The sequence below is a fragment of the Pseudorca crassidens genome, chromosome 10 (assembly GCF_039906515.1).
Source record: "Pseudorca crassidens isolate mPseCra1 chromosome 10, mPseCra1.hap1, whole genome shotgun sequence".
Classification (NCBI taxonomy): Eukaryota; Metazoa; Chordata; class Mammalia; order Artiodactyla; family Delphinidae; genus Pseudorca; species Pseudorca crassidens.
In genome coordinates this window covers 8,941,087-8,967,332 of record NC_090305.1, presented here as the reverse complement: position 1 = coordinate 8,967,332, position 26,246 = coordinate 8,941,087, and the positions used below count along the sequence as shown (strand labels likewise).

The window sequence follows — 26,246 nt, the reverse complement described above, 5'->3', positions numbered from 1 at the left end:
AAAACGCGTGTAGCACCAGGTATAGTTAAGGATGTGCAGAAACAGAAATTATCCTAGGCAGCAATTAAAATGATAAGGCAAAATCAATTTCCTCGGTATCTACATACAAGGTGGTACTGTTCCTGCAAATCTGGAATACAAACCCAAACAAAAGCACACGCTATGTGTGGATATACACACGTATGTGAAATGAATTGAGAGAAAGCCCCTAAGTGCAGTTAGTGTTTGCCTCTGGGAGGGAGTGTGACGGGCAAGGGCGAGTTAGGGATACTGCACCTAATGTGTAATGCCTTACTTAGCTTGTTTTTTCCCAAAAATACAAATTTATGAAAATACAATTTTCAAAAACACAGTTTATGAAAAAGACTTGAAGCAAATGTGAGAAAATATTTATAATCCCCAACTCTGGTGTGAATACATGAGCGCATGTAATAAAACTCTCTGTAATCTTTCTGTATTTTTAAAAAAATCTCAAAATATTTTTAAAAGCACAAAAGACAACAATAAAGGGAAAACCAGACCATTCGTTTGAAACAGCGTTTGCCACATTTATACCTACGTTCCAAGCCTATAATAAAGCAAAAGTGGAGGAATATATTTTGTTGGCATATTATAAAGAACTGCGAGGTATGACAGCACTTGGCAAAATCCACCTATGTGCTATAATTTACTATTCAATTAAAACCGTGAAAAAACTTTGAGTATACCACGGATAAGTACAGTAACTTAAAAAAAAAAACAACAGAAAAAACAGGTAAAACTACCTAGAGTTTAATCAGAGGATCTCATCTGAATTGGGAATTAGGCTATCAAGTTTGAGTTATAGTCTAAGACCTGCTTCAAGTGTTTCTGGAATCAGGTGAGAAATAATAAAAATGAACGGATAGATATGTAAGTCCATCAGTCAGCTGGCCAATCTAAACGATGCATGATAATTAACGGAAACTGCACTTAATTCTCCTACGTAAATTTGGGATATAAACACTACCTTCCCTTGACAGTTTAGAAGATTCTACATTTTACTTAATTTTGATAAGACTCATCTTCTTAAAGAAGCAAAACACCTAAGAGTATATATTATAATAATAATGCTTTTAACGTTTATACATTTTTCAGAAATCAGTATTTCATATTATAGCCTCTACTTTGCGCCTTTTCTAGTCTCCGGGTAACAAATATACTCACTGAAAGCGTTACTCATTTTTCCTAGCTTTTTAATTCTGAATTGCTCAGCGTACCAGCAATAAAGCAAATAAATAATAAAGAGGGATTTTTTTTTTCACTTAAATAGTTATGGTAGTTAATTTACTGCATGACTACTAAGAGCAGAAAATAAATCAAACAGACTATTTACATTAGAAGTAAATTAATTAATTTTATTAAATGTGTGTCTTTATACAAAGACATCAACACAGAATTCAATTCCTAGCCATTCAAAAATCAGTTTTTAATACGTATGTTCCTAGGACAAAAAGTTACACATATGTTAATTTGATACTTTTAAATCCTGATACTGCCATCCCCAATATGTATCAGAGCATCAAAGTGTCTATAAAGCACTAGAAACCTCCTTGTTGTCCTAAGTTTGTTATGATTATATTTTCCTTCTACTGATAATACATCCACTTATTTCCCAAAATTCAAGTTAAAGGCAATCCTCTCCTTGTGCTTAAAATACGAAATCGTATCAACTGTAGCACTTAAGATGTGAGTCACTTCTCTTGCATATTGAGAAACAAATTCAGGCTGATTCATTTAGTGCGTTACTGGTTGTCCGGTGGAATGAAAAGCATTTGCTTTTTTTTAACCTGCATTTTCAAAGATGTCCTCACCATTTTCTCTTTGGAAATTTTTTCTACATCAAACTAGTACATACTAACCAAAACATAGCAAGCAGGTAAATGTTTAATTTAGGGTGTTTTTCAAAAAAGCAATAGGACAACTTTTTTTTAAAAAAACTTATCTCTTGTTGATAAATTCTTGGGTTAAAACAAAAAGTCTTACAAAAAAATAATTCTATTGTCTGACTAGTCGGAACAGATGAACAGCTTAATTTCCCCTCAAAATTGGTTAGAGATAAATACTTCTACTTGTTGAGTTAACATCACTAAGAAAACAACCAGTTAACCTTTTTTCAAAATAATAAACAATTTGAGGAAGCAAACAAATGTTTTATTCCCCAAATATTTCCAGACCAGCTGCCATGAGCAGGGCACTGCACTGAGGCTGCGGGCACAGCGAATATCACTCAGGCATCAGTTTTACTCATGACACGCTTGAGAATCAGCGAAGAGGTAAGGGAGGAAGCATGTAAATAATAAAAAAAAAGTTATGGCAGAAAGGGATTCAATACTCTCAGAGAGTGAACTCTAAAATATTACAGGCGTTGAGAAAAGGGAAAAATTGCTTCCCGCAAGTGGTGTGGGAAGGGAAAATCAGAGAAGGCTTCATGACGGCAGTGGATTTGAGCTAGATCTTGAAGGAAAATAAGATTTTGACCAATGCAGACGGGGAGCCACGTTTGTGTGGGGATTGAGGGTGAGGGCTTTACAGGCAGAGAGCCGGATCAGTGTCATGTAAGCAGGAGATTCAAGCATTAGGGCAGGTGAAAGAGAGAGAGAGATGAGGGATAAAGGTGAAGAAGTAGGCAGGCATCAGATTATAAAGGATTCTGAGGAATTACTTGAGGTCAAGTAGCTCATATTCTATTTGGTAGGCAAATGGAAACCAATGGAAGACCTGGAGCAGAGGAATAGTATGATCAGACACATGCTTCAGGAAGATTAACTTAACATCAGTGGGGATAGATGCAAAGGAAGGAAGACAAAGGGAAGGTGAGAAAACTGATTAGGAGTCTATCACATAGTATAAATAAGAGGTAATGAAAGGAGGAACTGAGCAGTATCAGTGGGAATGGAAAGAAGAGTATGGATGCAAAGAAAAAAAAGAGTACATTGTAAATAGCATTTATGAAAAATATGGAATAAAGCCTTACCTGATTCTTCTGTATCTTGTTCATCTATTAAACCTACTGAGACGCCTAAATCCACACATTTCTTGCTATGTGTCTTGGACTTCATGTGTTTTGTCAGATTTCCTTAAGGGAAAAGAATGTTTACTAAGCTTACATTGTATTATTTTGCTATTGCATTTGTCAACACTGGCAAATTCCATTCCTATTTCAAGTGAAAGTACAGATTGTGGTTATACAATTCCAATGACTAAAATTTGCTCAAAAAATAATACTGGTGTCTATAGGCTGTAATAACCTTGTTACTGGTAATAATCTCTCTCTCTTTCAAATCTGCCTCCTCAACTTTGATAATGTCTACTTTTGCCTATGGTTACTATTCTCTAGTCCCTATGTATTCCTTAGAACATTTTATATACACTTAAAGTCCCTTTCAGATTGCACTATGATCTGTGGTTTCTGAATTCTCCACCAGTTGTGTGCGCTGGCTTCCCCTCATAGTACTTTATTTCCTTGCACATTTTTTAGTTTTTATTGTAAACTTATATTCAGCAAGATTGGTTCCGTGGAGTCTTACGTACCCTGGGTTGTAGACACATCTCTATGGGTCAGCCTTCCAATTGCTTCTGCCTGGGACCTTAACAGTTTCATTACGCTAATCCTGGATCAGTTTGTGAGGTTTTTTTGGCATGGCACAGGTATAGGGTTTTGCTTTTTAGCAGGTAGCTTTTCCCCCACATGGTCCAAAGTCACTGGACAGGAGAGCCATGCTTATTTCAGAGGTCTCAGATGCCATTCCAGGACCAGCATTAGACCCCAGGCCCGTGGGCATATATCTGGCAGCATTAAATCCCAGGCCTGTGGGCATATATCTGGCTTGATGTCCCTATGGACTTTTTTTTTTTTAATATCTGTTCACCATTCTAGTTTGGAGTTTCCTTAGTTTTGGCGGCTGGGAGTCTTTCTTTCTAAATTTCAAGCTTGGCTATCTATTTAAAACTACAGTTGGTTGTTGTACTATAAATAGTAGTTCTGTGTGTTTGGAACAAGAAAAAGAATTTCCTACATTAATTTTACTTCACCATACTGACTACAAGTCTCATAATAGTATCCCTAGAGGTGTGTTTCCTCTGGCAGCTGGTGTACACCTCTGGAAGTATCACCAGATTAACTGGGAACCATTGGGCGTGCTGGCCCCAAGTGATCATTAATGCAGGGGGAGAGCTCAAATTCTCGAGGATACCAAGCAGCTTGAGTAGATAATGCCACACACACAGAATTGCCAAGAAGGGAAAATCGTCTCTTTCGAAAATAAAATCTAAATGCTGAGTTTGGCGAGCAGGGCAAATTAGTATTTCAGAATAAACCTTCAGCAGAGCGAAAAATGTTTGAATCATTGGTCCAGATTTGAGTCTGCAGTAGCTGAAAGACCTGCAAAATTGCACTATTTATAGAGCCTCACCTTCACTAAAATTGCACGAAGCCCGTGGGACTGGTCACACCCGTTTAGGCCAATTCTTGCACTAGTTAGTACGCACAGCATCCCAGAGCTTAGCGCTCAAGGGGTTCCAGTGTAAGAGAGGGCCCGGACCAGGAAATGTCTAAGATCCAGCAAACCTTGACCTCTGTGATTCTACAGGTAACGCCCGGCTTAAATGACTTGGCCATGTCTCACATTTACCTTAAATACACTTTAAAAGTAAACTATGAAGCAAATATGGCAAATTATTAACAATTATTAAAACGTGATGGGCATACTGGTGTTCATTATGCAAATATCTACTTTTCTGTATGCTTCAAAATTTTCACATTAGAAGTTATGAAAAATAGTTTTCCCATCTTATTGTAGCTGAAATTTCCACTTATTAGTCAAAACACTTTCTAGTATGATGACAATATTATAAACCAAATCACAAGGTCCACTAATAGTGCTTTCAAAATGCTTTTGTTCCCTAAACAGACAGCCATGAAGGTCACTTGCTTTCTGAGAAGTTAATGTATAATGGTAACTAGGCAAATTTGGGAATATGAGTTTTTAATAAGCATATTTTCTCATAACTTGGGCTATTACTTATTATTAACCAACTTCTTAAATAATTTAATATAAAACAATTTGCATTTCAATATGCAAAGTACGTACATTCAAATGCAAATATCCCCTAGCAAGGCTGTGCATTAACTTAACAGATAAATTTTTCAACAGACTTAATAAACAGTAATATAAATCCTCTGGAAAGCATGAAAGATTTTGTTTCTGGGTTCCTATAGCTATATATAAAGTCCAGCTTTCTGTGATATAAATGGAACTAAATCCTGCAGAGATGCAAGCTCACTGACGGAGCTGACTGACCTTTAAAGCAGAATAGTGAAAACAAACCAATTAAAATTATTTTGAACATGCATTCATAAAATAAACCGAGAGGACAAATGATGAAGTACAGATTTACGAGCATTACCATCAGAAGCGTCAATTTCTAGGAGGGCAGGTCACTCCTTTATAGTACCATGCTATCTTTGCATACTCCTATTTATATAGCATGCCATTACATCACTATTACCTTCTGTTAATAACCAGACACATTCAAGAATGGGACAACAAAGTAAATCAGAGTAGGGCAAAATTTACAGCCTAATCTAAAAACAAGTCTTTTATTATTTAGCTACCTTTACAAGGTACTATGGAATCTGTTTGACATATATTCATGAAAGGTAGACTTCTACAAGGAAGCGACCATAAAAAAGAACTGCCATGCTGAGAATAGGGAAATACTGAATTTCTAATATTTTCTTCACCAGTCTGCTTAGCTAGGGTAGCTTTCTTCAAATAAATATTTATCACATAATTCCAATGAATTATCTGACAAAACAAAAAAGTTAATGTAAATTCAGGTATCCAGCATATTTGAGAAATGAAAGACATGAAAACTGCTAACATATACTGCTCACTCTTCAAAGATCATTATGCCCTGTCCACCATTTAACAAACATTTATCTAATATTTTACATGATGTTGGCTTGAGTTATTTCATTAGGATTAACACTTGATGATTCATAATATTTTTCTTTGCCAAGAAATCTCTGTAGTTTCATTTGTTTTCCACATCAAAGTTTTCCTTCCTTTCTCTGCCCTTACTTTATAAAATTTCCTGATTCCTTTTCCTCCTTCTTTTGAGAAACACCCATTTCACATTATACCTGGATCCTCTTTTATGTGGTTTGGTAACATCATTCTGTAACTGGTAATGTTTTATTTGTAATATTGGCTCCTGGTCTCACACTGGAAATTATTCAACAGACGGACTTTTCTTAATCATAGGATCAACACCAGTGTAAAAGCAGTAAGTTGGGTTAAAAGATCAAAGCACTTAATCCTATCAAAGCCTTCACACAAGATCAGGAAAATTATCCTGAAATGCACCCTCCGTTTCCAGAAGAAGGTTCTATACCACAACCTGAGAATGACAGAATTAGGGTTCCTTCTGACTTATGATTTCTTGAAACTTTAGAAATATTCAAGGCTACCTGAAGAACAGTTTTGTTTTTTCCCCCATCATTCTTGTTTCAGATTTTACTGGCATTTAAGGAGAGCTAATTTGAAGCTATTTAGTTGCTATATACTCTTTAAATGCCAATAAATACTGGCCAAAATATAGAATAAATTTTGCTAAAGAGTTGATCAATTTTTAAAACAAAAACTGCAAAGACAACCAATATAATCAGAAAAAAAAGCAAATGTTAACTGAAAAGGTATAAAAATAATGTAGTTCTATTAAAAAATATTGATTAAATATTTTTCACAGATTTTGTCCTTTCAGACAAATAATTTTATGATTATATTGCTTTGTATTTGCGAGATTCTTACTTTCTAAAGGGTGGTATATGAAATTAAAGTCTCAAGCAAGAAATGTTTGTATAATGATTCATAACAAGGAACCTAATGGAGAAAGCAAACATTTTATGATAGTGTATTTATTCATTATATGTCACAGGAAATTTGTAGAGAGTAAAACTACCTTAACTATAATAAAGGCTTACAATTTAAATAAAAACATATAAAGAATACAGAAATGGTACTAAATATAATTTTAATTACTAGTTCTGAGTTCCACAAACATTAAATAGTACAAAATTTAGAAATTTTTTGAAGCTGATATTCAACAGTACTTCAGTAAAAGAGCTTCATGGGAAAGAAAAAGAAATGGCTCTGCATGAGTAAAATTAGATAATAAAACATGAATGTAATCAGTATAACTTTACTGCAGTTATTATTTTAATTTTTTCTTTAATCTTTTAGCACTGAAATGCATCTACAATGTGATCGCGAAAATTTCTTTTTTCTTCTTTAGCTCCAAAGTAAGTATTTTTGAAAACGTGTTAGTGATCATATTATACAACTCTAATTTGGGAAGTAAAAGAAAAAAGGGCAGTTGCTCCTTTTCAAATGTCATATTTATTACATATATTCTAAAAGTGTGTAATTTAAAACTTTTTCTCAAGAGGTCTAGAAATATCTAAAGAGATATAAGACTATGATGTTGACAAGATGTAATTTATATTATTCTATTTAAGCTACTGCATCCTTGGTCAAGGAATATGTAAAGTTGGGTCTTAGGTCTACTAACTCAGTGCATATAATAAAGGACCATGAAGCGATGTCATCTCATACCTTTAGTCTTAAAGGAGAAGTTACAGTAAGTGCAGTGGTAGGGGCGGACATCTGTATGGGTTCGTATGTGTTTCTTTAACATACTAGGTTTCTTACAACGGATTCCGCATTCTTCACAAATGTACTTTCCTCTTCCCCTGCCTCGGACATATACATACTCTTCATTTGATTTGTATCTAATTTAAAGAAAAGGAAAATGAATAGGGCAACTGGATACTATGCCTTTGAGAAAATACTGATGATTGAAATTCAACCTAAAAAATAAAACAAGGCACAATTTTTACACTCAATAAATATAAATGTTATGCACATGTAAGTAACAGAATATTCCAGCTTTTCACATCAACACAATATTCTAATAGCTACTTCTTATCATACAACTTTATTCAATACCAGGTTTGATTTTAAAATAGCTCCTCTAAGTGACTGCTCTAAAAGTTTCCTTTATTGTTAAATTCAATCACAGCTACAGGTACTGAAATATTTCTGAGCTTCATTTTAACTACAGTTGGCTTTTACAATTTTTCTCACAACCGAATTCACAGAAGACATCAAACAGGCAATGATTCGTCTCTTTTAGAGCAGATTTTTTCAGTTCACTCCTTACTATGAAGCAACGTGAAACCCAGGGTTCACTCTGAAAACTCAGTGCTCTGCTGCCTCCTAGAACCTACAGTGTTTTCTAAATAGTTGTCATTTTCTTGATCAAAATGGCATTAGTTAACATAATACCTAACATGTATTTTGCCATGAAGATTCTGTTAATAAGCTGAGAAACCTTGCAACGGTTATATAAAATCGGCACTGGTAAGTCTTCATTCACATGAAAGCAAATGTACATTTAAAAAGTAAGTTTAAATGTACATTTAAGAAGGAAAAGTTGTACTTGCCCTCCATCAAATATTTTAATTCTTCTTGGTTCACTTTTGATTAAGGAATTTTCTTTATCTTGCTCACTGTTAATTTCAGAGGCATCTTTATTGCTGAATTCAACTACTGTGGACTTTTGATTACCTAATGCTCTCTGAAAGGGAAAAAAAAAAAGAGAGAGAGAGAGACACTAATTTAATAAAACTGAAAACACAAACATGCTAGTGTTTCACTTGGAAATTAAAACATGGCCGAGTACAGTGCATGCGGTTAGCTTAATGGAAGGCATTTCAAGGACGTAACAGCTTTAAAGGTCATCGCTTTATCTCCTCCTTTATCTGTCTGAATCACAGCAAACTGACACAGCTCATGCTACTTTAAAATCCCACCACATTCCACTGACACCCCCAAATAAAGACTCTACAACCCTCCACCCTGGTATTCCACGAGTTTAATTTTAGGAATTTCTTTTAGTAAACTAAATATTCTTTCTTATAGCTAACGAACCACTCAGACTACAGTTTAAGTATACTTGTTAAAGAGTTTATTATTTAAAGATGGAAAAGAGCTAGCTACCCCATTATGGTACAATGTCTCATACTCCTGAGAAACATGACTAACTTCCCTTCAACATCAATGCAGTGTAAAGCTAGAGCCGAAGCTCCATTTCCCAGTATTTTATTTTCCCGTCTCCCATCATTTTGAACCATAATTACGTTTCCTCTCTATATCCTGAATATATCAAAAGTTCCTGAATACTGATAACTGTGAATTATAGGGCAGGTCAAAAGTTAGGTCTTGGCCTGATAATACTAAAATCTCTAGGAAAAAAGTAGTGAACATCAGAATAATAAACAGCGTGTGCTTTTCCTACGGAAACTCTGTAGTGACGCGACCTTATGATTTTATACAACCGCACTATTTACTACCTCTTTTCTCACTCCCCAGCCTACTCTGCTCTCACATATCCTTGTGAGGCAGCCAGCACTGGTGGATCACATCCCAGTGAGGAAGGACACGCATAGGGTTAAGTCACTTGTCCAACGTCAAGTGTTAACAGCAAGAGCTCAAACTCCAGTCCTCTGGCCAAGCCCAACACAAGGCACAACTTTTCTGATCAAGGTCCTCTTTGTTACAAACTTCCTTTAAAAATTACACCACCAAGTAGAAAGCCATCATACTGCGATGACATAACAACAGTAAGTGACAAGTGAGTATGTGCATCATGGACCCAGGGGCCTATGTGGCCTCGGGAAGAACCCCCTGGGAAGGCCCTGTCCTTACAAACCCAGGCGTAAAGAAAAGCTGCTGGCCTGAGTGTCTCAAAAAGGTGGTGTGAAGAGGTAATGACACTGACCCTGACATGTACAAGTGCAACTGTCTCCTCTTTTTCTGGCAAACACATCAGGTTTGGAATACACACATACCTTTCCTTGACATTATACCTCTAACAGTAATCCTATTTCTTACCTTCTTCTCAGTACCAAATTCCCACTTATCTTTTGCTCACTTTCTTGCTATCAAATCTGACTTCTATTCACCAACAAGCTAAATGTCAAAATATTTACTACTTCCTTAGTTTATATGTTTGACCGCTCTATACACTGTATGTTGTCGACACCTTGCTTCTCTTAGAAATGCTTTCACTTTACCATCGACCTGTTCTCTTCCATTTTGAATTATAAATACATGCACATTTGGGTTGTGAGTTAACAGTCAACCCAGTACCGAGTCCTCCACGGCCACTTGCCCATATAACTCACGTCTCTGGGACATTAGAACCCTTCAGTTCAGAAACCATGTTAGTCTTCATCTTTGTTTGGCCTCTTGGCTTGAACAACTCTCTTTAAAATATCTTCTTCCTTGATCTGTGTGATACCACTTTCTCGTAGTCCCCCTCCTTCCTTTATGAACAATCTCTCTCATCTCCTATGTGGACTTTCTTCATCCACTCAAGCCTTTGAGTAGTAGGGATCTCGGGATCCATTCCAGGCCCTTCTCTCTAAAGCCCTCATTAATTGCACCTATGCACTGAACGATCTCTACACCTTCCGCCCGGAGCTCTCTCCCAGCTCCAAATCCAGATGTGCATTCCCCAACGCATTTCTACCAAGGCACTTGGTACTGAAGGAGAGCCACTTTTCATAGGTACTTCAGGGACATACATACACGAAGCGCTGTTTAAATTCTCACGCTCAAGCCTCATTTTCCATCTGACTTAGTAGACGTAGAGCCTGAGCATTTAACAATTAAATTCTGAATGGTTCGGATGCACCCTCCTCCGCTGAGAAAGCATCAAAGGCTCTCTACCACCACGCGTATTCTTTGGTCTTTATCTACATTTCCAACTTCAAATTACGTCAGTGTTTCAAACTTCCAACACCTTCTAGCCATGTTGGACTCCTCGGGGCTCTTTAAATGAACTAAGTTCATTCTCACTTCCACATCACTTGGCAGACTATTAAAATTTCTCACTCTTGTTTGCCTGAAAAAAAAAAAAATCCCTACTTTTTTTTTTTTCTTTTTTAAAGACTCAGCTGAAGTATCACCACCTTTGGAATATCTTCCGTGTAACCACACCTCCTGCTCAAGCTACTGGCAGTGTTAGAGACTTCCTTCTTTTATTAAAGTTATGGGTACTTCTATTACCATACTGATCCTGTGATATTTTCTTATTGATAAATAAATATTTATGAACCTGTATTATGTGCTTGTGAGCCTATAGAGATCATGAACTTAATCTATAATTCTGAATGTCCAGAGTCCAACCTAATACCCTTATCTATTTATTCTTAATCATTTAAGTGATTTTCCCCATTTTATAAAGCCAACAACTCTAATTATAGTTTTATTCCACAAATAACCCCAAATCATCGTTTTACGACCTTACTGTACAAATCCTGACCAAACCAACTTAATTATCAAGTGTACAGTCATTTTGTGAACCTTCTCTCTAGTACTAAGATGATTCTCAGAGCTACACAGGAAGAGAGTTGGGATCAGCAGGGTGAGGGGAGAGTGGTCAGATTTGCATAAAACAAGGATGAATGGGTCTCTGCTTACATTTTTAAATGAAATAGAACAATCTCTAATATCCACACCTCTGTTCCCCTTCATTAGCAGGGATAAAGCATAAACATAATCTTCTCTCACCTAACAAGAAAATCAAACCTTAGAGGACTCTGGGTAATCTTTATCAGTATAACTCCCTGGGTAAACTTATCATTCTTTCTTTCAAATAACTGTACACTTCGAAAGCACAATTTGTCATTCAAAATTAAAATACAACCTCCCATCGAAATCTTTAAAGGCATCCAGACATGTTGGAACTAACTTGCACAGACTAGTTTTCAAGATAAATGATATTTCAAGTACCTTGCTTAAGCTGCTTTTCCATTTGCTTGAATAGACCAATAAATCTGACTTGAAATGGGTCGTTATTGCTTGACAATATAGAGATTTTCCGGTCTTCTGTTTTGAGTTCAGGAGAGAAAGAGCCACTTTGGTAGGCAAGCTGAGTGGATTTGGATCACTGGCGTTCACGGTCCAATCGGTGTAGGCCGAAGTTTTTTGGTCGTTCTGGGGCAGGTGCAGGGCCTTCTGCCTCAACAGGTAACACCACGTGAAGCTGGTTGCAGTCTTCAGGCTGGGGAAGGACGGCTGCTGTGTGTCACTGGCTTTACATGCGGAAGGAGTGGTGGCTGCTGGCGGACTCTGTTCTTGGACGTTCGCTTCGTCGCCTGGAGTTTTAACCCCTGGTGACTTCCTTTCTTGGTTATCGTCTACATGTTCCGAAGAAGAAACGTGAGTTTTCTCTGCAGGGACAGCTGAATTTCTAACTGTCAGAGTCAGCGATGTGGCCGACGGGATGCCTTCAAATTCCTGCAATTCTTTTACAGGTTCTATAACCACAGGCTTGGAGTGTCCTGATGACAAATTATCAGCTGGTGAAACATCAGTCAAACGCAGAGCCTCACTACTCACTTCAGGGTGAGAAAAAATATCCTGTTCCAATATCACAGCTTCAAGGGGCTCCGTAGTGCAAACCTGCCTCACCAGAACTGGCTTCTTCTGTTTACTGACTTCATGAGCTCTTGAACTCAATGCTTCCAACTGTCTAGTATCTGTGGCACAAACGGCTCCATTTTCATCCTTGGCCCGCTTCTGGTGCTTTTCCATGGCAATGTCTAAACTATTTGCTGGGGACAGCATCCTTTTGCTTGAAGCTGAAGATTCTTGCTGGGGGGAGAGTCTACCAACAGACATTTTCTGAGTTACAGGCAAGGATTCTGATGGCGACGAATTTTGGCCCATCTCGGAAATAACGTTCTCGCAGACAAGTTCTCCCTCTGGGTTTGGCAAAGCATTCCGGTGAGCGTATTGCGACTTTGGCACGGAATTTTGCTCTTCGCTGATTGGCACCATACTATGATTAGCCTGGCCAATCGGCTGACTGGATAGATCTTGGGTCACTAGGATCTGCGGCAGAGCTGTGGCTGTGGCGAAACAGTACGCTGGGACCCGACTCTGCAGATGCAAGGGCAGCGCAAAGGACGCCGGCACCTTCGGCACCTGACTGCCGAGAGGCCCGACCTTCAGTGGTGGCAGAGGACACGAATTAGACGTGGCTTCTACTAACTTGGCTGGTAATGTCAACGAGGTCGCACGATGGTTGGCCCCAGCTGGGTCTGAAAGAACTTGCTTTGGCAGAGGATGTACAGCGTTAGAAGTGCAAGGCTGGGTCGAAGGGACCACCTGACACTGAAGTTGGTACTTGGGAGCAAAGCAGTCCTCACTTTTAGAAGATACATGTCCACCGGGGCTTGCATCTGCTTTGACACTCTGTGTAGACACCTGCAGAGACATCTGTGTGTCTGGGAGGCTAAGGGGCACGTGGATTTGATTTAACAAATGGATACCAAGAAGCTGTTGAACAGGAAAGATGTTTGGAGAGTTGGAACTTGAAGTTTCTGCTTGCAGATCCTTAATCTGAGTCTGGGAGTCCAAAGTATTTGCAGGAAACTCAGGTGAAGGTGCATGAGTGAGCTGAGGCCCCTGAAATGGCACTGTGTTCACACCAGGGCGAGCGATAGTTTGGAAAGAGGATGGGTTCCCAGGAGATAGATGACCCTCCGGAGTGATGTTTAAAGAGATCTGCCGTATCAGCGGGCCTCTCCGTCTTTCCAAGAGAGGCACGTGCCCGGCGACCCCCATGCCAGAAGGGGATGTCGGAGGCTGCAGTTCAGCAAGCGGGGCTGGCTGAGGTGGAGTCATGCTTCCACAGTCGAATGATTTACTTCTGAAATCAGAGACCTCCATCGACATTTGCAGGCAGTGAATCTGTTCCGATGCAGCGCGCCTCATTTCCCGGTGACCCCCAGGAACGTTCAGGGTATTAGAGCCAGGTGGAATCATGAGAAACTCCGCTTTATTCGGAAAATCGATTTTGGGGGAGGCCTCAGTCTTAGAAACGTCCTCTACGTCTAAGGAAGCAGAGAAACTCGAAGTGTGAGATAAACTGCTCTCCCTGCTTAGACTCCTGGAGAGAGTGGAGTCCAAGCTTGACTCCGTTGAGGAGTGCTCGATCTCGGCAAGACGGAGCCGCTTCTTTTTGGGTGGCAGTTTCTCTGTTGGCAGTTTGGACAAGGTTTCGCTCCGCTGAGGCCAACTGAACTTCTCAGACTTCTCCTGATCGTGGGCTTGGCCTTCCGGGTCCCGATCTGGCTCTTCTGTGACCAGGATTTCTGGGACTTGGATGTTGTGCTGCCGAACGAGTCTTGAGGGCTGTCCTAACACGTGTCGCTCACCTGAGATCTTTCTGGAACCTTCCTGAAGTTCCCCTCTCAGAGCATCGGACAGTGCAGGCTCGGCGGGCTGAGACGTGTTCCGGGGCAGGCGGCCTTCCTCTTGGGAAATCCCTCTTATGTGCAGAGACCCGGGCTTCCCTGTTCTCAGCTCCTGGAAAGAAATGGGGGAAGCGCCTTCACAAGACTCCAGCTTGTCAAGCGCACCGGGTCTGCCCAGCGAGTTTGTGTGCTGGATGACGGAGATGCCGGCCCCGTGTCTCTTGGGCTCTGTCCTGTCCTGGGCAGCCGAGCTCACCTGCTCTTCCACGACGGAGGACGGCTTCGGGTCCGGGGGCTGTTCGGGGCCTCTGGCCACGAGCTGAATCGGGGAGCTTTGCAGCTGGATATTTCTAGGAGGCTGGTCACCAGTTATGGCAACGTTCTGCTGAGACAAACTGGGAACCGAGCCCCTCGCGCTCTGAAACCGGAGGCCCTCGGAGCTCTGGGGAGATGCTCCACTTTCGTTTTGCTGAAGTTCGTCGTCATCTCCGACGCTTTTCATTTTCCTCCTTTTTCGTATCTGGGGCGTCTGCTCCCAGACCCCGGTGGCACTGGCGACCCTGTAGTGCAGAATGGGAGGCTGTGCGCCGCTGGGCACCAGGCTGTGCTCGGGGTCCCTCAGAGCTACCTTGGTTTTTGGTCCGTGCAACTCTGAACAGTAAAATTTCTTATGGTTTTCAAAATTTTCCAGTTTCCTATACCTGTTTCTACAGGTCTCACACTCAAACATGGTCCCTCGCCCCTGATGAGACTTCTTCTTTTCCAAGTGTGAACCCGGGGCCGGGGGCTTGCTTCTTGCTGCTGCGGTCTCACCAGCGGGGCTGCCTCCGTGATGGCTCTCGTCCAAGGACTGCCCGGCACCCAGAACATGATTTTCATTTGCTGAAGAGTCTTCTACTGCTGCTTGTCTGACAAGAGTGCGGGGATGTCCATTTTGGGGCACAGAAGTGTTAGGCCCCGGTACGAAGACATCGTCGTAGAAAGCACCAATTTTGTCGTCAAAGGACTGACTTCCTCTCAGTGGGTGTGGGGGAGGGATGATGCTCGCAGGTACTGCTGAGTACCCTGTGGTAGGCATAGAATTACTTCTGGTGATGGGCAGACAGTCGAGGGAAGGTACAGACAGAAGAAACACTTGCTTTGATTTCTCTGTGGGAGTGAAAGGGGACTTTGGTATATCAGAGCTTGAACTTGTTCTCCGTCCCATTGGTTTTAAATCAAACTGGAAAGAATCCTTAAATATGTACGATTTGGGGGAATCGATGCTTCCCCGTCGTGAGAGAGAGGTTCTCCGTGGCTTTACACTATCCAGTTGCTTGTCATCTACCAAGGCTTCATTGTCTGAGATAAGCTTTGATATCCGTTCCTCAAGCGTTTTTGTCGCCAAAGGTGGGCGCATCTGACCTGGGAGGAGTGACGCTTTTTCACCTGCTGGAAGAGCCGAAGCTGCTGGTGTGCTGACACGAGGTGCAGAAGACCCATTATTCTTGTTAGAGTCCTGCTCTGGGGCGGGCAACGTTCTGGCAAAGGGGGTGGGTGGGCTCACTGTTTGGTCGGCACTCTCAGAACGTGAAAAGTAACCCGAGTCCGTACTTCCTAAACTGCGAGGACTCAGGAGAAGTTTTCCTTGCTGCTCTCGGGAGTAATCGGTGGCCTGCTGCCTTTGTAGCTGGGCATGTACCGTTCCCACGTGAGATTCCTGTTTTCCCTCGGGCTGACTCACATCGCCCTTCTCATGGGACTTGTTGTCCATCTCCAGGGAGCACGCCCAGGCTGAGTGGGACAGTATACCGGTTACCTGAAGGTCTTTCTGTTTCTGTGCACTAGGAGGTTCAGGCTTGGAATCCGTAACCTTCGGGCTGTCAGCTCTTAAAGGGGACACACTGATGGGGTGGACCACAACCTTGGGTAACTCTGTCACAGCCTGTGCTTCTGAAGATCTGTCCTGTAGTGAAAAGTCACCTACCACAGGATCTGGATTGCTTGGAATGGAACCCAATTTAGGTAGAGCTTCCGAGCTGGATACCATCTTCATTATCTGCACGGGCTGCAGGTCCATGGAGCCCGGGTCGTTCTGCCTGTCGTCAGCAGCACCCTCCTCCTCGCTCTCCCCACTGTCTTCCACATCCGAATGGATACTAAGTGCTTTGGGGGACTCGTGAGACATGAACAAGCCGCCAGCATCTGGCTGCAAGACGAGACCCAGTTTGATAGTATGTGCATGGGACTTTTTGTGCTTGTAGAGGTTACTTTTAGTCTTAAATGAAAACCCGCAGGTCACGCAGGGATAGGGTCGCTCTCCAGTGTGGGAGCGGATGTGCTTTAAAAGCACACTGGGCTTTGCACAGGCTCGATTGCAATATTCACAGATGTATTTTCCTTGTTTTTTTGGCTTCTGATCTTTCAGAAGAAGATTGCACATTTGTTCCACGCTGTGATTAACAACAGAGGCGACAGGAGTTGAGTTGTAAATTGGCGTGGGGGGTGACCGCGTGGAAAGGGCGGGGCTCACTGACAGCGGCAAGGCAGCATCCACTTGCTGGTTTGGAGGAGAAACCTGAGTTCTACTGGAGGGTGACGTCACACCTACGGATGACATCACTGCTGCGTTACAGACGTGTTCAAGTTGGGCGTTCTCCTGATTCTGCAGACTCGTGAGTGATCTGGTGAAACCCGAACACGCTGGAAGCTGCTGATTTTGTTGGCCAGGTTTAGAAACAGAGTGTTCGCGTGGATTATACGAAGGAGAAACGGCCTGAAGTGCCGCTTGGTCGTTCTTCTGAGCGGCAGACACGTGCCGGGCGTATGAGGTCCGAGGAGGCGGCTGTGATTGGGCAGCCGGTTCTTGCGGGGTCGGATCGGGGGCATCCATCGGGCTGTGGTTCAGGTGAGAAGGGGGTCGTACAGTTTTATTTGGTCTCAGTTTTTCGCTCTTAACCGCACAAGAGGAGCCCTTTTGCGACAAGGTGCTCAGTTCTGGCTCCATGGCCTTCAGTAAGACATCGAACGCGGTGTTTGCATACGAGGAGGGCGGGGGGCTGCAGTGAGAGGAGATACATTCACGGTGGTCAGTCCTGCTTTTACTGGACAGAGAACTGGAGTCACATTTTCCCTCGGGGACACCGGGCTTGGCGGGGTCGGAGCCTTCCGACCTCCACCGGCGCGGCTCGGATGGGGGCTGCAGAAACGAGGGCTTCTTCGGGGAGACAGCCTCTTGCAGTTTAGAGGCGTCGGCAATTATCCCAGGGGCTTCTCCATTGTGTTTGGTAAACTGCTTCCCGTTTTTTACAGGACTGTGATTCTGCTTCTTGTGGGACTCCGCCACACTCTGAAGAATGGCAAAAGATGACTCTTCTGTATTTTGTTTGTGTTTTGCCTGAAGAGGATTTCTCAGTGGGGATTTTGGTATTTTTTTCAGGTGATTCTCGGCTACGATCTTTTTTCGTTTCACACCTTTAAGTGATTCTGAAGTTCCTTTAATACCAGCCTCTAAGATTTCTGTTCAAAGAAGAAAAAAGAAAACCAATTGGTAAAATGGTATGTACACCAACTATGAAGTTTTTAGGTTAACATTACGATCACAAGGGTGTTATGACAACCGAAGAAGGCAATTTAAAGGAAAGCCGGTTTGGATAAAACTGCATTCCTACATTCTGGCAATATTAAGAAGGCTGGCCATCAACATCTGTTGAAACAATCATGCGAAGACCTTAGTGCACATTTCTAGAACACTGTGTTCCGTTCTTGACCCCCTATCTCACCACAGTCCTGGAACCTGATGTTTCAAAACTAAGTTATCCTCCCCCTTCACCCTTGCAGCTGAGGACCCTACACAATAGTCTTAAGAGAGCTGGCCCACAAAGAAGAAAATTCAACCTTTAATGCTGGGTATTTGTCTTATCACATTTAGTATCTTTTTTTTTTTTTTTTTTTTGTGGTACGCGGGCCTCTCACTGTTGTGGCCTCTCCCGTTGCGGAGCACAGGCTCTGGACGCGCAGGCCCAGTGGCCGTGGCTCACGGGCCCAGCCGCTCTGCGGCACGTGGGATCTTCCCGGACCGGGGCACGAACCCATGTCCCCTGCATCGGCAGGCGGACTCTCAACCACTGCGCCACCAGGGAAGCCCTAGTATCTTTTAAAGCAAATTTCTCAGCAAGTTTCTACATAACAGTATTGCTCCAAAATAGGCAATACTGATATTCTTACAAGAACAAAGGTACTATACAATAATTTTTAGACACAGATACCTCAGATGATCATGCGATATTCACTGATAGAACCGTGAAGAATTGCTAATATAGCAGTTATATCAATAAACAGAAAAATATGAAAGTAAAATAATACACTTACTTGTGGTTCTTCACCAACAAAATTTTAAAGTCCTAATGTTGTAATGGCCCTTAGTTTTAAAATAAAAATCACCATTTTAATTGAACAAAATATTCAATGGCTATGTTTCTTTGCCACTAATGATAGGTGAGTAGGTAGACAGACAGAACTTATAACAGGAGAGAAGAGATGAAACTACCTCCATTTCTTGCTGTGTTGAAATAAATCACCATTTAAATGGCATCAACCACCACAATCTCTGTCAAGTGTTGTAGTTTTGAGCAATAACTGCTTTTGCCATAATTTCGTTTGTTTCGATTTGTTGGATCCTCGGGCACGTAAACAAAAATTATTCAAGCTTATATTACTTACTTGTAGAAAAGCCAAATACTCTAATTCCTCATTATTTTCAAATAGCTGTTACAATGTACCTATTAAAAATTCATATTAGACCAAAATGTCTATACCGAAATAACCGCTTTGCATTAACAGAAGAATTTACATAAAATAAAATATTCTGGTCATCTTGTGACATCAGTTTATGTGATTTCATGTATTAATCTAATTAAAAAATTGCATACTAATCCACTAAAGATACATTTACCCACCATAATCAGAAGGGCAAATAAAAGGGTGGGGGGGGGTGTCTCATGATGAAACTATTTGAGCTAAAGAAAAATAGAAAAAAAAGTATCATATTGTTGATACCTCTACAAAATGATGTTGAGCAAACCTTTTTAATTCTTCAACCCACTCATTTATAAAATGATGTTTCCCCAGTGGTTTTCCCTCTTCTGGATGAATGCAATAAAGTCAGTGATGTACTTTATGCCTCTCGTTAACTATACAAGAAAGCAGGCAAAACGAAAAATGATGATCAGCGTCTCGGGTGCGTAGTTTCCCTATTCACTTCCCGGGAGCTCGGAGGTGGGTTGAAACAAAAGTGAGAGCCACTAGGCTGTTAAAATAAATACAAAAGCAGAGCCCAGCAGCCACCTGGAGGAACGGCAGTTCCCAACTCAGGCAACTGTCAGAGCAGAAACACAAGAGATTTTTAAAAAATCTGCCCATGCCAAGCCCAACCACCACCCTATGCAACCAGAGCCTTGGGTGGGGTAGATAGGTTTATTTTGTTATGTTTTACATACTTTCTGTAATAAGATTTTATTTTTAGGTAAAGTTATGTGTAAAAAAAAAAAAGAATTAAACAATGGCTTACACTCCAAAGAAAAAAATGCAAAAATTCAACCCACAGCTAAAACCAGAAATACCACATTAAGTTTTTTTTTTTAAGAAGATGTTGTGGGTAGGAGTTAATTAATTAATTAATTTATTTTTGGCTGTGCTGGGTCTTCGTTTCTGTGCGAGGGCTTTCTCTAGTTGTGGCAAGTGGGGGCCACTCTTTGTCACGGTGCGCAGGCCTCTCACTATCACGGCCTCTCTTGTTGCGGAGCACAGGCTCCAGACGCGCAGGCTCAGTAGTTGTGGCTCACGGGCCTAGTTGCTCTGCGGCATGTGGGATCTTCCCGGACCAGGGCTCGAACCCGTGTCCCCTGCATTAGCAGGCAGATTCTCAACCACTGCGCCACCAGGGAAACCCCACATTAAGTTTTAAAGGGAACATTCTATGTATTTTTTTTGTTTTAAGAAGTACAATTCAACTTTGTACTTAAAGAAAATGAAGCTGAAGTGAAAAGGAAGGAATGACTTAAGATCCCTATTTCTTTATAGACATAATTCCTCTAAAGATAAGAATTTGAAAAAACGCATTTTAAACAGATTTTACGAACCATGTTTCAATTTTAGATGAAGACGGACTCATCTCTCTTTGATGAATGTTTATAACATTTACATTCTATTTGCATAGCTGTTTACCCTTCGTTCTCTATTTGAATTTTAAGACCTGGTGCTAATATACCACTTCTTTCCTTCAAAACTTTGCACACTCCTTTGTTTTCTGGCAATGAAGCTTGTAGAGAGAAGCCTGCTGCCAGCCTGACTGGTAGTTTCTCCCCCTTGAGGTGACTTGCCTTTCTTCTGCCAGCGTATCTGCAAAAACCTTTATTTTCAAAGTCTAATAACATCACTAGAAGTCAGCTCAGAGTTTACCACTGTACAACGTTTCATTTTTTTCCTGGAACACAATGACCTCTAAAAGAAAATTCATTTAGTTTATTTCAGAAAAATTTTCTTTTATTATTTCTTCAAATACATTTTCTGGCCAATTGTTTTCTTTGGGGTTGGCTCTTTTACTTTACTGACATCAATTGTCTTTATGGGGTTTTCCTGGTGGCGCAGTGGTTAAGAATTCACCTGCCAATCCAGGGGACACAGGTTCGAGCCCTGGTCTGGGAAGATGCCACATGCCGCGGAGCAATTAAGCCCGCACACCTAGAGCCCAGTAGCCCCCACTCGCCGAAACTAGAGAAAGACCGCGTGCAGCAACGGAGACCCAACGTAGGCAAAAAAAAATGACCTTTGTGCAGGACCACCCTTATGATGATCTAAATCTCTTCAATCTTTTTGTTTTTCTCCTTTGCTCTTTCCAGAATTATCTAACGTTTCTTCCCTTACATCAGTAATTTGATTTTCAGGCCATTAAATTCCTTGCTGTTTCAAATTCGTTTATTGGTTTTGGACTGACGTTGCTTTGTTCTCATTTTGTTCCCTAAGTTCCACATTGCCCATATCATCTCCTTTTACTGTCTCATATTATATTTGAACTGTTGCTTTAATAAATTTATGTTCTTATTAAGTTCAATGCTTAAAAAAAAAGCTTCTGTTTCTGAAGTAATATTTCCTTTAAGGCTGAGTTTCTGGTCTGTCTTTTTCACATTCTCTCTGCTTTTCTATTGCCTGAGATCATGGGGAATCACAGGCAGTGGCATTCAATGGAGAATATGTTCCCAACAGTGTTTTTCTGAGTTGTGTTCACTCTTCTCAGATTTGTTGGATCTCCTTTACTAGGGTTCACTCCCCTCATTCAAGGGGTAACTTCCACTCCATCATGGGTGGTGGAAAGGGGATGACCTTCGACGCTGGATTAGTCTCTACAGGCAAGGAGCTTGTTGTTGCTGTTGCTGCCATCAGGAGGGGAGAGGGTGGTGGAGCAGGTGAGACAGATGTAAAGAGGGAAGGTACCAGGCACATCTGAGGTGAATCCCACGTTATTATTCTAGAGGTGGAATTAAGGCAAGTTGCAGGGGATCGTTACTCTCCATCCCTTGGCTGGAGTGCACAGAGTGCATGGCTAAGCCTTCTGGCTAGGAATCAGAGATACAAGCCTCCTCTGGGGAACCAATGCCCTGAAGTGTGAGGCAGCAGACCCTTGGGTCTTGGAGAATCATACACTCAGGATAGTTTTTTCAACTCCACTTAATCTTGATTAATTTCAAACCTATCAAAGCGTGACTGGAGTTATTTTCTCCCACCCTTACAGGAAAGAATGTAATAATCAAACATTGTGGCTACGTCGACAACATATGGTATACAGTTACCATAGGCCATAGAGTTAAGAGAGGGTATAGACCAGAATGCCTCAAAGCAGAAATACAGCCTGGGATGGAAGATGGGAGGGGAGCAGCTCTTTACCATCAGTGCTTAGGTTTTTCATTACTTTTAAGGGCAATTTGTTATTTTGGTAGACTAACGTGAAAATAAATTAAAGGAAGCAGAAAGAAAGACCCTGAGACAGCGGTGGAAGGTGTACAAGGGTGATGCTCACTCTCCCACCTCCCAGTGCACAGGCCTTCCCTCTGCCTCACGGGACAAACGCTGCTTTATAGTTATCACCATGTGATTCCAGAGCTGCTGCTTTTTACCAACACTAGGGCTGGACATCCTTGGGGGCCCATAACCCCCCTCTGTGTGAAGGATGAAGCACAACCCTCTTTCCTTACACAGTGAGCATGCACACTCAGACCAGGAAGTGGGTGGGAAAGGCTCAAAATCAAGGTCGACCAACTGCTGAAAATCATATTCTGGTCAGCATGCTGCTGGAAATGGCTGACAATCAGGCAGAAACTCTGAGGCATCAACAGGTCAGAAATCCAAATAGAAATTCATTTAAAAGACACAAATCGCACTTAGAAGAGGGACCAAAATTGGCAGCATAGCCACTGCCAGCATCCCTGACTTGTTGGGCTTTATAAACAAGCCAGCTCTCCACCAAGTAGGAGGTTGAGAACAGCTTGGAGAGATTGCAGAGGCCACCTGACTGGAAAAAGGTGAATGGTTAGGGAAATAGGAGCTAAAGTATGACAAAGGATATTCTCACATTTGGATATTCTCAAGTATGGTGAACTACAATCTAATAGTGTGTTTAAAACCCTGCCTTGACTGAAGGTGAATATCTTTTTCCAACTGACTCCACGACACATCAGTGTGAAAAGCTTCAGATCTCTCTTAGGTCTTGGGGACACAAGGACCACCTGTTTTCTAACAATTGATGGCATACTGTGTCAGAGCATCAAGAGATCAGAGGTAGGGGGACCGCTTAGAAGGCCTTTCAGTCGTTCATGCAAGAGTTAAAGTGCTACCTTGAACTCAGGTAGTGACAATGGGCCTCTTAGCTGATTCTCAAAGCAAGAAAGCCTGAGAAAGGTTTGCCAAAGATTCTGCTGAGGTTTCCTGTTCTCTGGGAGGACTGAGCTAGTTTGGGAGGGGGAAGAAACTCAACTCACTTTCCATTCCACCAAATCTCAAGCTCAATATCCATGTGTACAATTATAAATTGGAGCTGCAGACCCTGGATTAGAAATTTTCAGCAGGAAATGGACAGGCTAAGGCACAGCCACTTAACATTATACATCCATGTAAAATAATTACAGAGATTACACAGCAATGTGAAAACTATGACATATTAAGTATATATGCATATTCTTTCCTTTACCTACAGAGAAGTCTGGACTAGAGGCACAGATCTGGGAGTACGTAGTGAGTGCTGTTTCTATAAAAGTACAGAAACGATAAGCCACAGAGAATAGACGGCAGAGAGCAGTCTGGCATCAGAGGCTTGGGTCATCCCTATGTTTAAGGGTGAGCTAGAAACGACAAGAAACAGGGAGTAATAAGAAACTTAAGACAAAATATGTGACAGTGAAGTGCTCAGGAAGCCAGGGTTTAGAGACTTACAAGGAGGAAGATGTGGGCAACAGTGTTAAGTATCACATTCAGATAAACAGGCCGAGACACGAGGCTGCTGGGCTTGGGGGGCTGTTATCTCAGAGCAGTCGTCACTTGAGTCCGGGGGGTAAAAACCATATCACAAAAGGGCAAGGAGTGAGGGAGGGCCTGGGGTAGAGCAGGGCAAGCAAATACAGACCACGCGCTGGGAATCTGGCCGTGAAGGGAGGGAGAAAGGCAGGATGCCAGTACCAGAGGAGAGGAGGTCATAGCAAGGTTTCTGTAGGATAAGGGGTATTGAGTGGGCTTATAAACAGGAAGTTAAAGTCAGCAGAGAGAAAGAGACTGAAAATGCAAGACGGATAACAAATAAATTAATGTGCAATGAAGAACCACACTAGAAGCACAGCAGCCAGGGACCGACCACGTAAGATATGGAAACAACTGATTTCACTTAGCAAGCGACAGAAAGCCACATCCATCTCCAAGTTCTTCGCATTCCTCATGGAATGGAATTCAAACATCTAAGACACCAAAAGACAGCGTGGTCCTCTACCCAGCTTCCCAAGCCCCCTCCACACCGTTCCCCTCTCCTCACTATCTTTCAGCCGTGGTGGGTGAACTCTGATGCCTCAACAGGCCTGTCTCCTTCCTGCCCCTGGGAACTTGGACTCGCCATCTCTCGAAAAGCCTTCCCTACTCTCAACTCTAAATGCCGGGATCACTTTCAACCTTTAAATCCTAACATCAGTGTTACCTGCCTACATTAGTTGCCCCATATTGCCCAAACCCTGTTTATTTTTCATAATTATGATCACAATCTGAAATGCCCTATTTATCTACTTATATGTTTTGTCTACCTTCTGATTAGAATATAAGATTTATAAGATCTTATGTTTACTATTCATCCCTATACATCCGGCCCTTAATAGGTGTTAAAAAAATATTTGCTAATGAAAGAATTCTCTGAGTAAGAGAAAATAAGGGATGAATTTAATATCAGGCAACCTATTGATATACTTCACCACATCAGGAAGAATAAATGAGAAACTCACATGACCATTCTGAATAAGGGTGAATGATATTTAATAAAATTCAACATCCATTCTTGCCTGAGGATATAGAAACTCGAAAAGCATTGCCCTGACACAAACAGTAAGAAAAAGCCAGAAATATCACAAAAATCAGAACTTCTCTTGAGTTCACCATAAAGCAGAATCACAAAGCAACCAAACAGCCTGAACCCCACAGAGGGATGTGTGGACCAGCTCCGCTGGGGCAAGCGGGGAGGAGAATGTGGAGGAAGACGTGCCAGCCTCGCGAACGAGTGAGAAAGCATCACCCCGAATTGCAACAAACTGCTGGAGGCTGAGCGTGGGGTGGACAGGCCTGGCCTTGGACACAGGGGGCTTCACACCCACAGCCAGGCTCTGTTCTGTAGGCCTCCCCCAGGTGCTCATGGCGGGCACGCAGGAGGGGCTCAGCTGCCACCGCAGAAAAGGCGCCAAGCCCCAGGCCCTGCCTGAATGCTTCTCTGATGTGGAGCAAAAGCCTGAAGGCTTAAGCTGCCGGGAAAAGAGCAGCAGCCTTGGGTACAACCCACTGTGACTTGGGGGAGAGCAGACCAGGAAATCTCTATCCCAGGGGAGGTAGGAAACTGTCCTGGGACCAAAATCCCATTCCCGTACAATGAGAGGTCTGCTACCCTGGGAGAGCAGCAGGGAACACGGAACTGCCTCCGACTGAGGCTGCACCAGGATAAAGAGCAGTCCTCACCTGCCCGACGACAGCCTTGCACGGCACTCTACTACGAGCAGAGGGGCAAGGAGGGGGAGACTCCATATCCCAGCATTGCTATAAGCACAGGGAAAGGGCAGGCCACTGATAGAAGAACTGGAGGCCAGCATGGTGCACTGAAGATAAACACAGTGGACCAAAATCCTAATGCAGCCCCACTCCTGAGCAGGTTGCCTCAACTCCCCACCTGATGACCTGACAGAAAAGCAGTGCCCATTTCCAGCTATTAAAAACTACTGAACTCAGTATCTACTGTGAGGCACGCACTTTCCAAAATTCAATAAAAAGTTAAGATACGTGCACTATCAACCCACTGTCAAGAGACAGAGCAACCAAAAGAACCAGACTCAGAGATGATCCAGATGTCAGAACACTCAGGCGGGGAAGTTTAAATAACTATAATTAATATGTTAAAATATCCATGGAAAACGTTGACAACATACATTCACAAATGGGAATTTAAACAGAGTGGGAGGGTCAACCAAAAACGCTAGAAATAAGACAAAGGAATAGAGATAAAGAAAGCCTTTGATTGGCTCATTAACAGACTCAACAAAACTAAGGAATAAGTAAACTTACAGATAGGCCAATAAAAATAAACCAAACAGAACACAAAGAAGAAAAGTAACATGGGGGGGAAAAA

The 26,246-nt window shown here is 42.0% G+C and overlaps 1 protein-coding gene across 7 annotated transcripts in view; it reads right to left on the bottom strand.

The window, feature by feature from the left end:
* HIVEP1 (HIVEP zinc finger 1) overlaps positions 1 to 26,246 on the bottom strand; it is a 143,246-nt gene that overhangs the window by 19,816 nt on the left and 97,184 nt on the right. For 6 of the 7 annotated variants that reach the window (XM_067751996.1, XM_067751998.1, XM_067751997.1 and 3 more), the window contains 4 exons: positions 11,883 to 17,851; positions 8,528 to 8,661; positions 7,638 to 7,813; positions 2,996 to 3,097 (listed from right to left, as the gene is read on the bottom strand). In XM_067751996.1, the coding sequence (XP_067608097.1) occupies positions 2,996 to 3,097; positions 7,638 to 7,813; positions 8,528 to 8,661; positions 11,883 to 17,851 (6,381 nt within the window). The remainder of the gene's footprint in view (positions 1 to 2,995; positions 3,098 to 7,637; positions 7,814 to 8,527; positions 8,662 to 11,882; positions 17,852 to 26,246) is intronic. The other variant, XM_067752002.1, reaches the window with a different exon arrangement.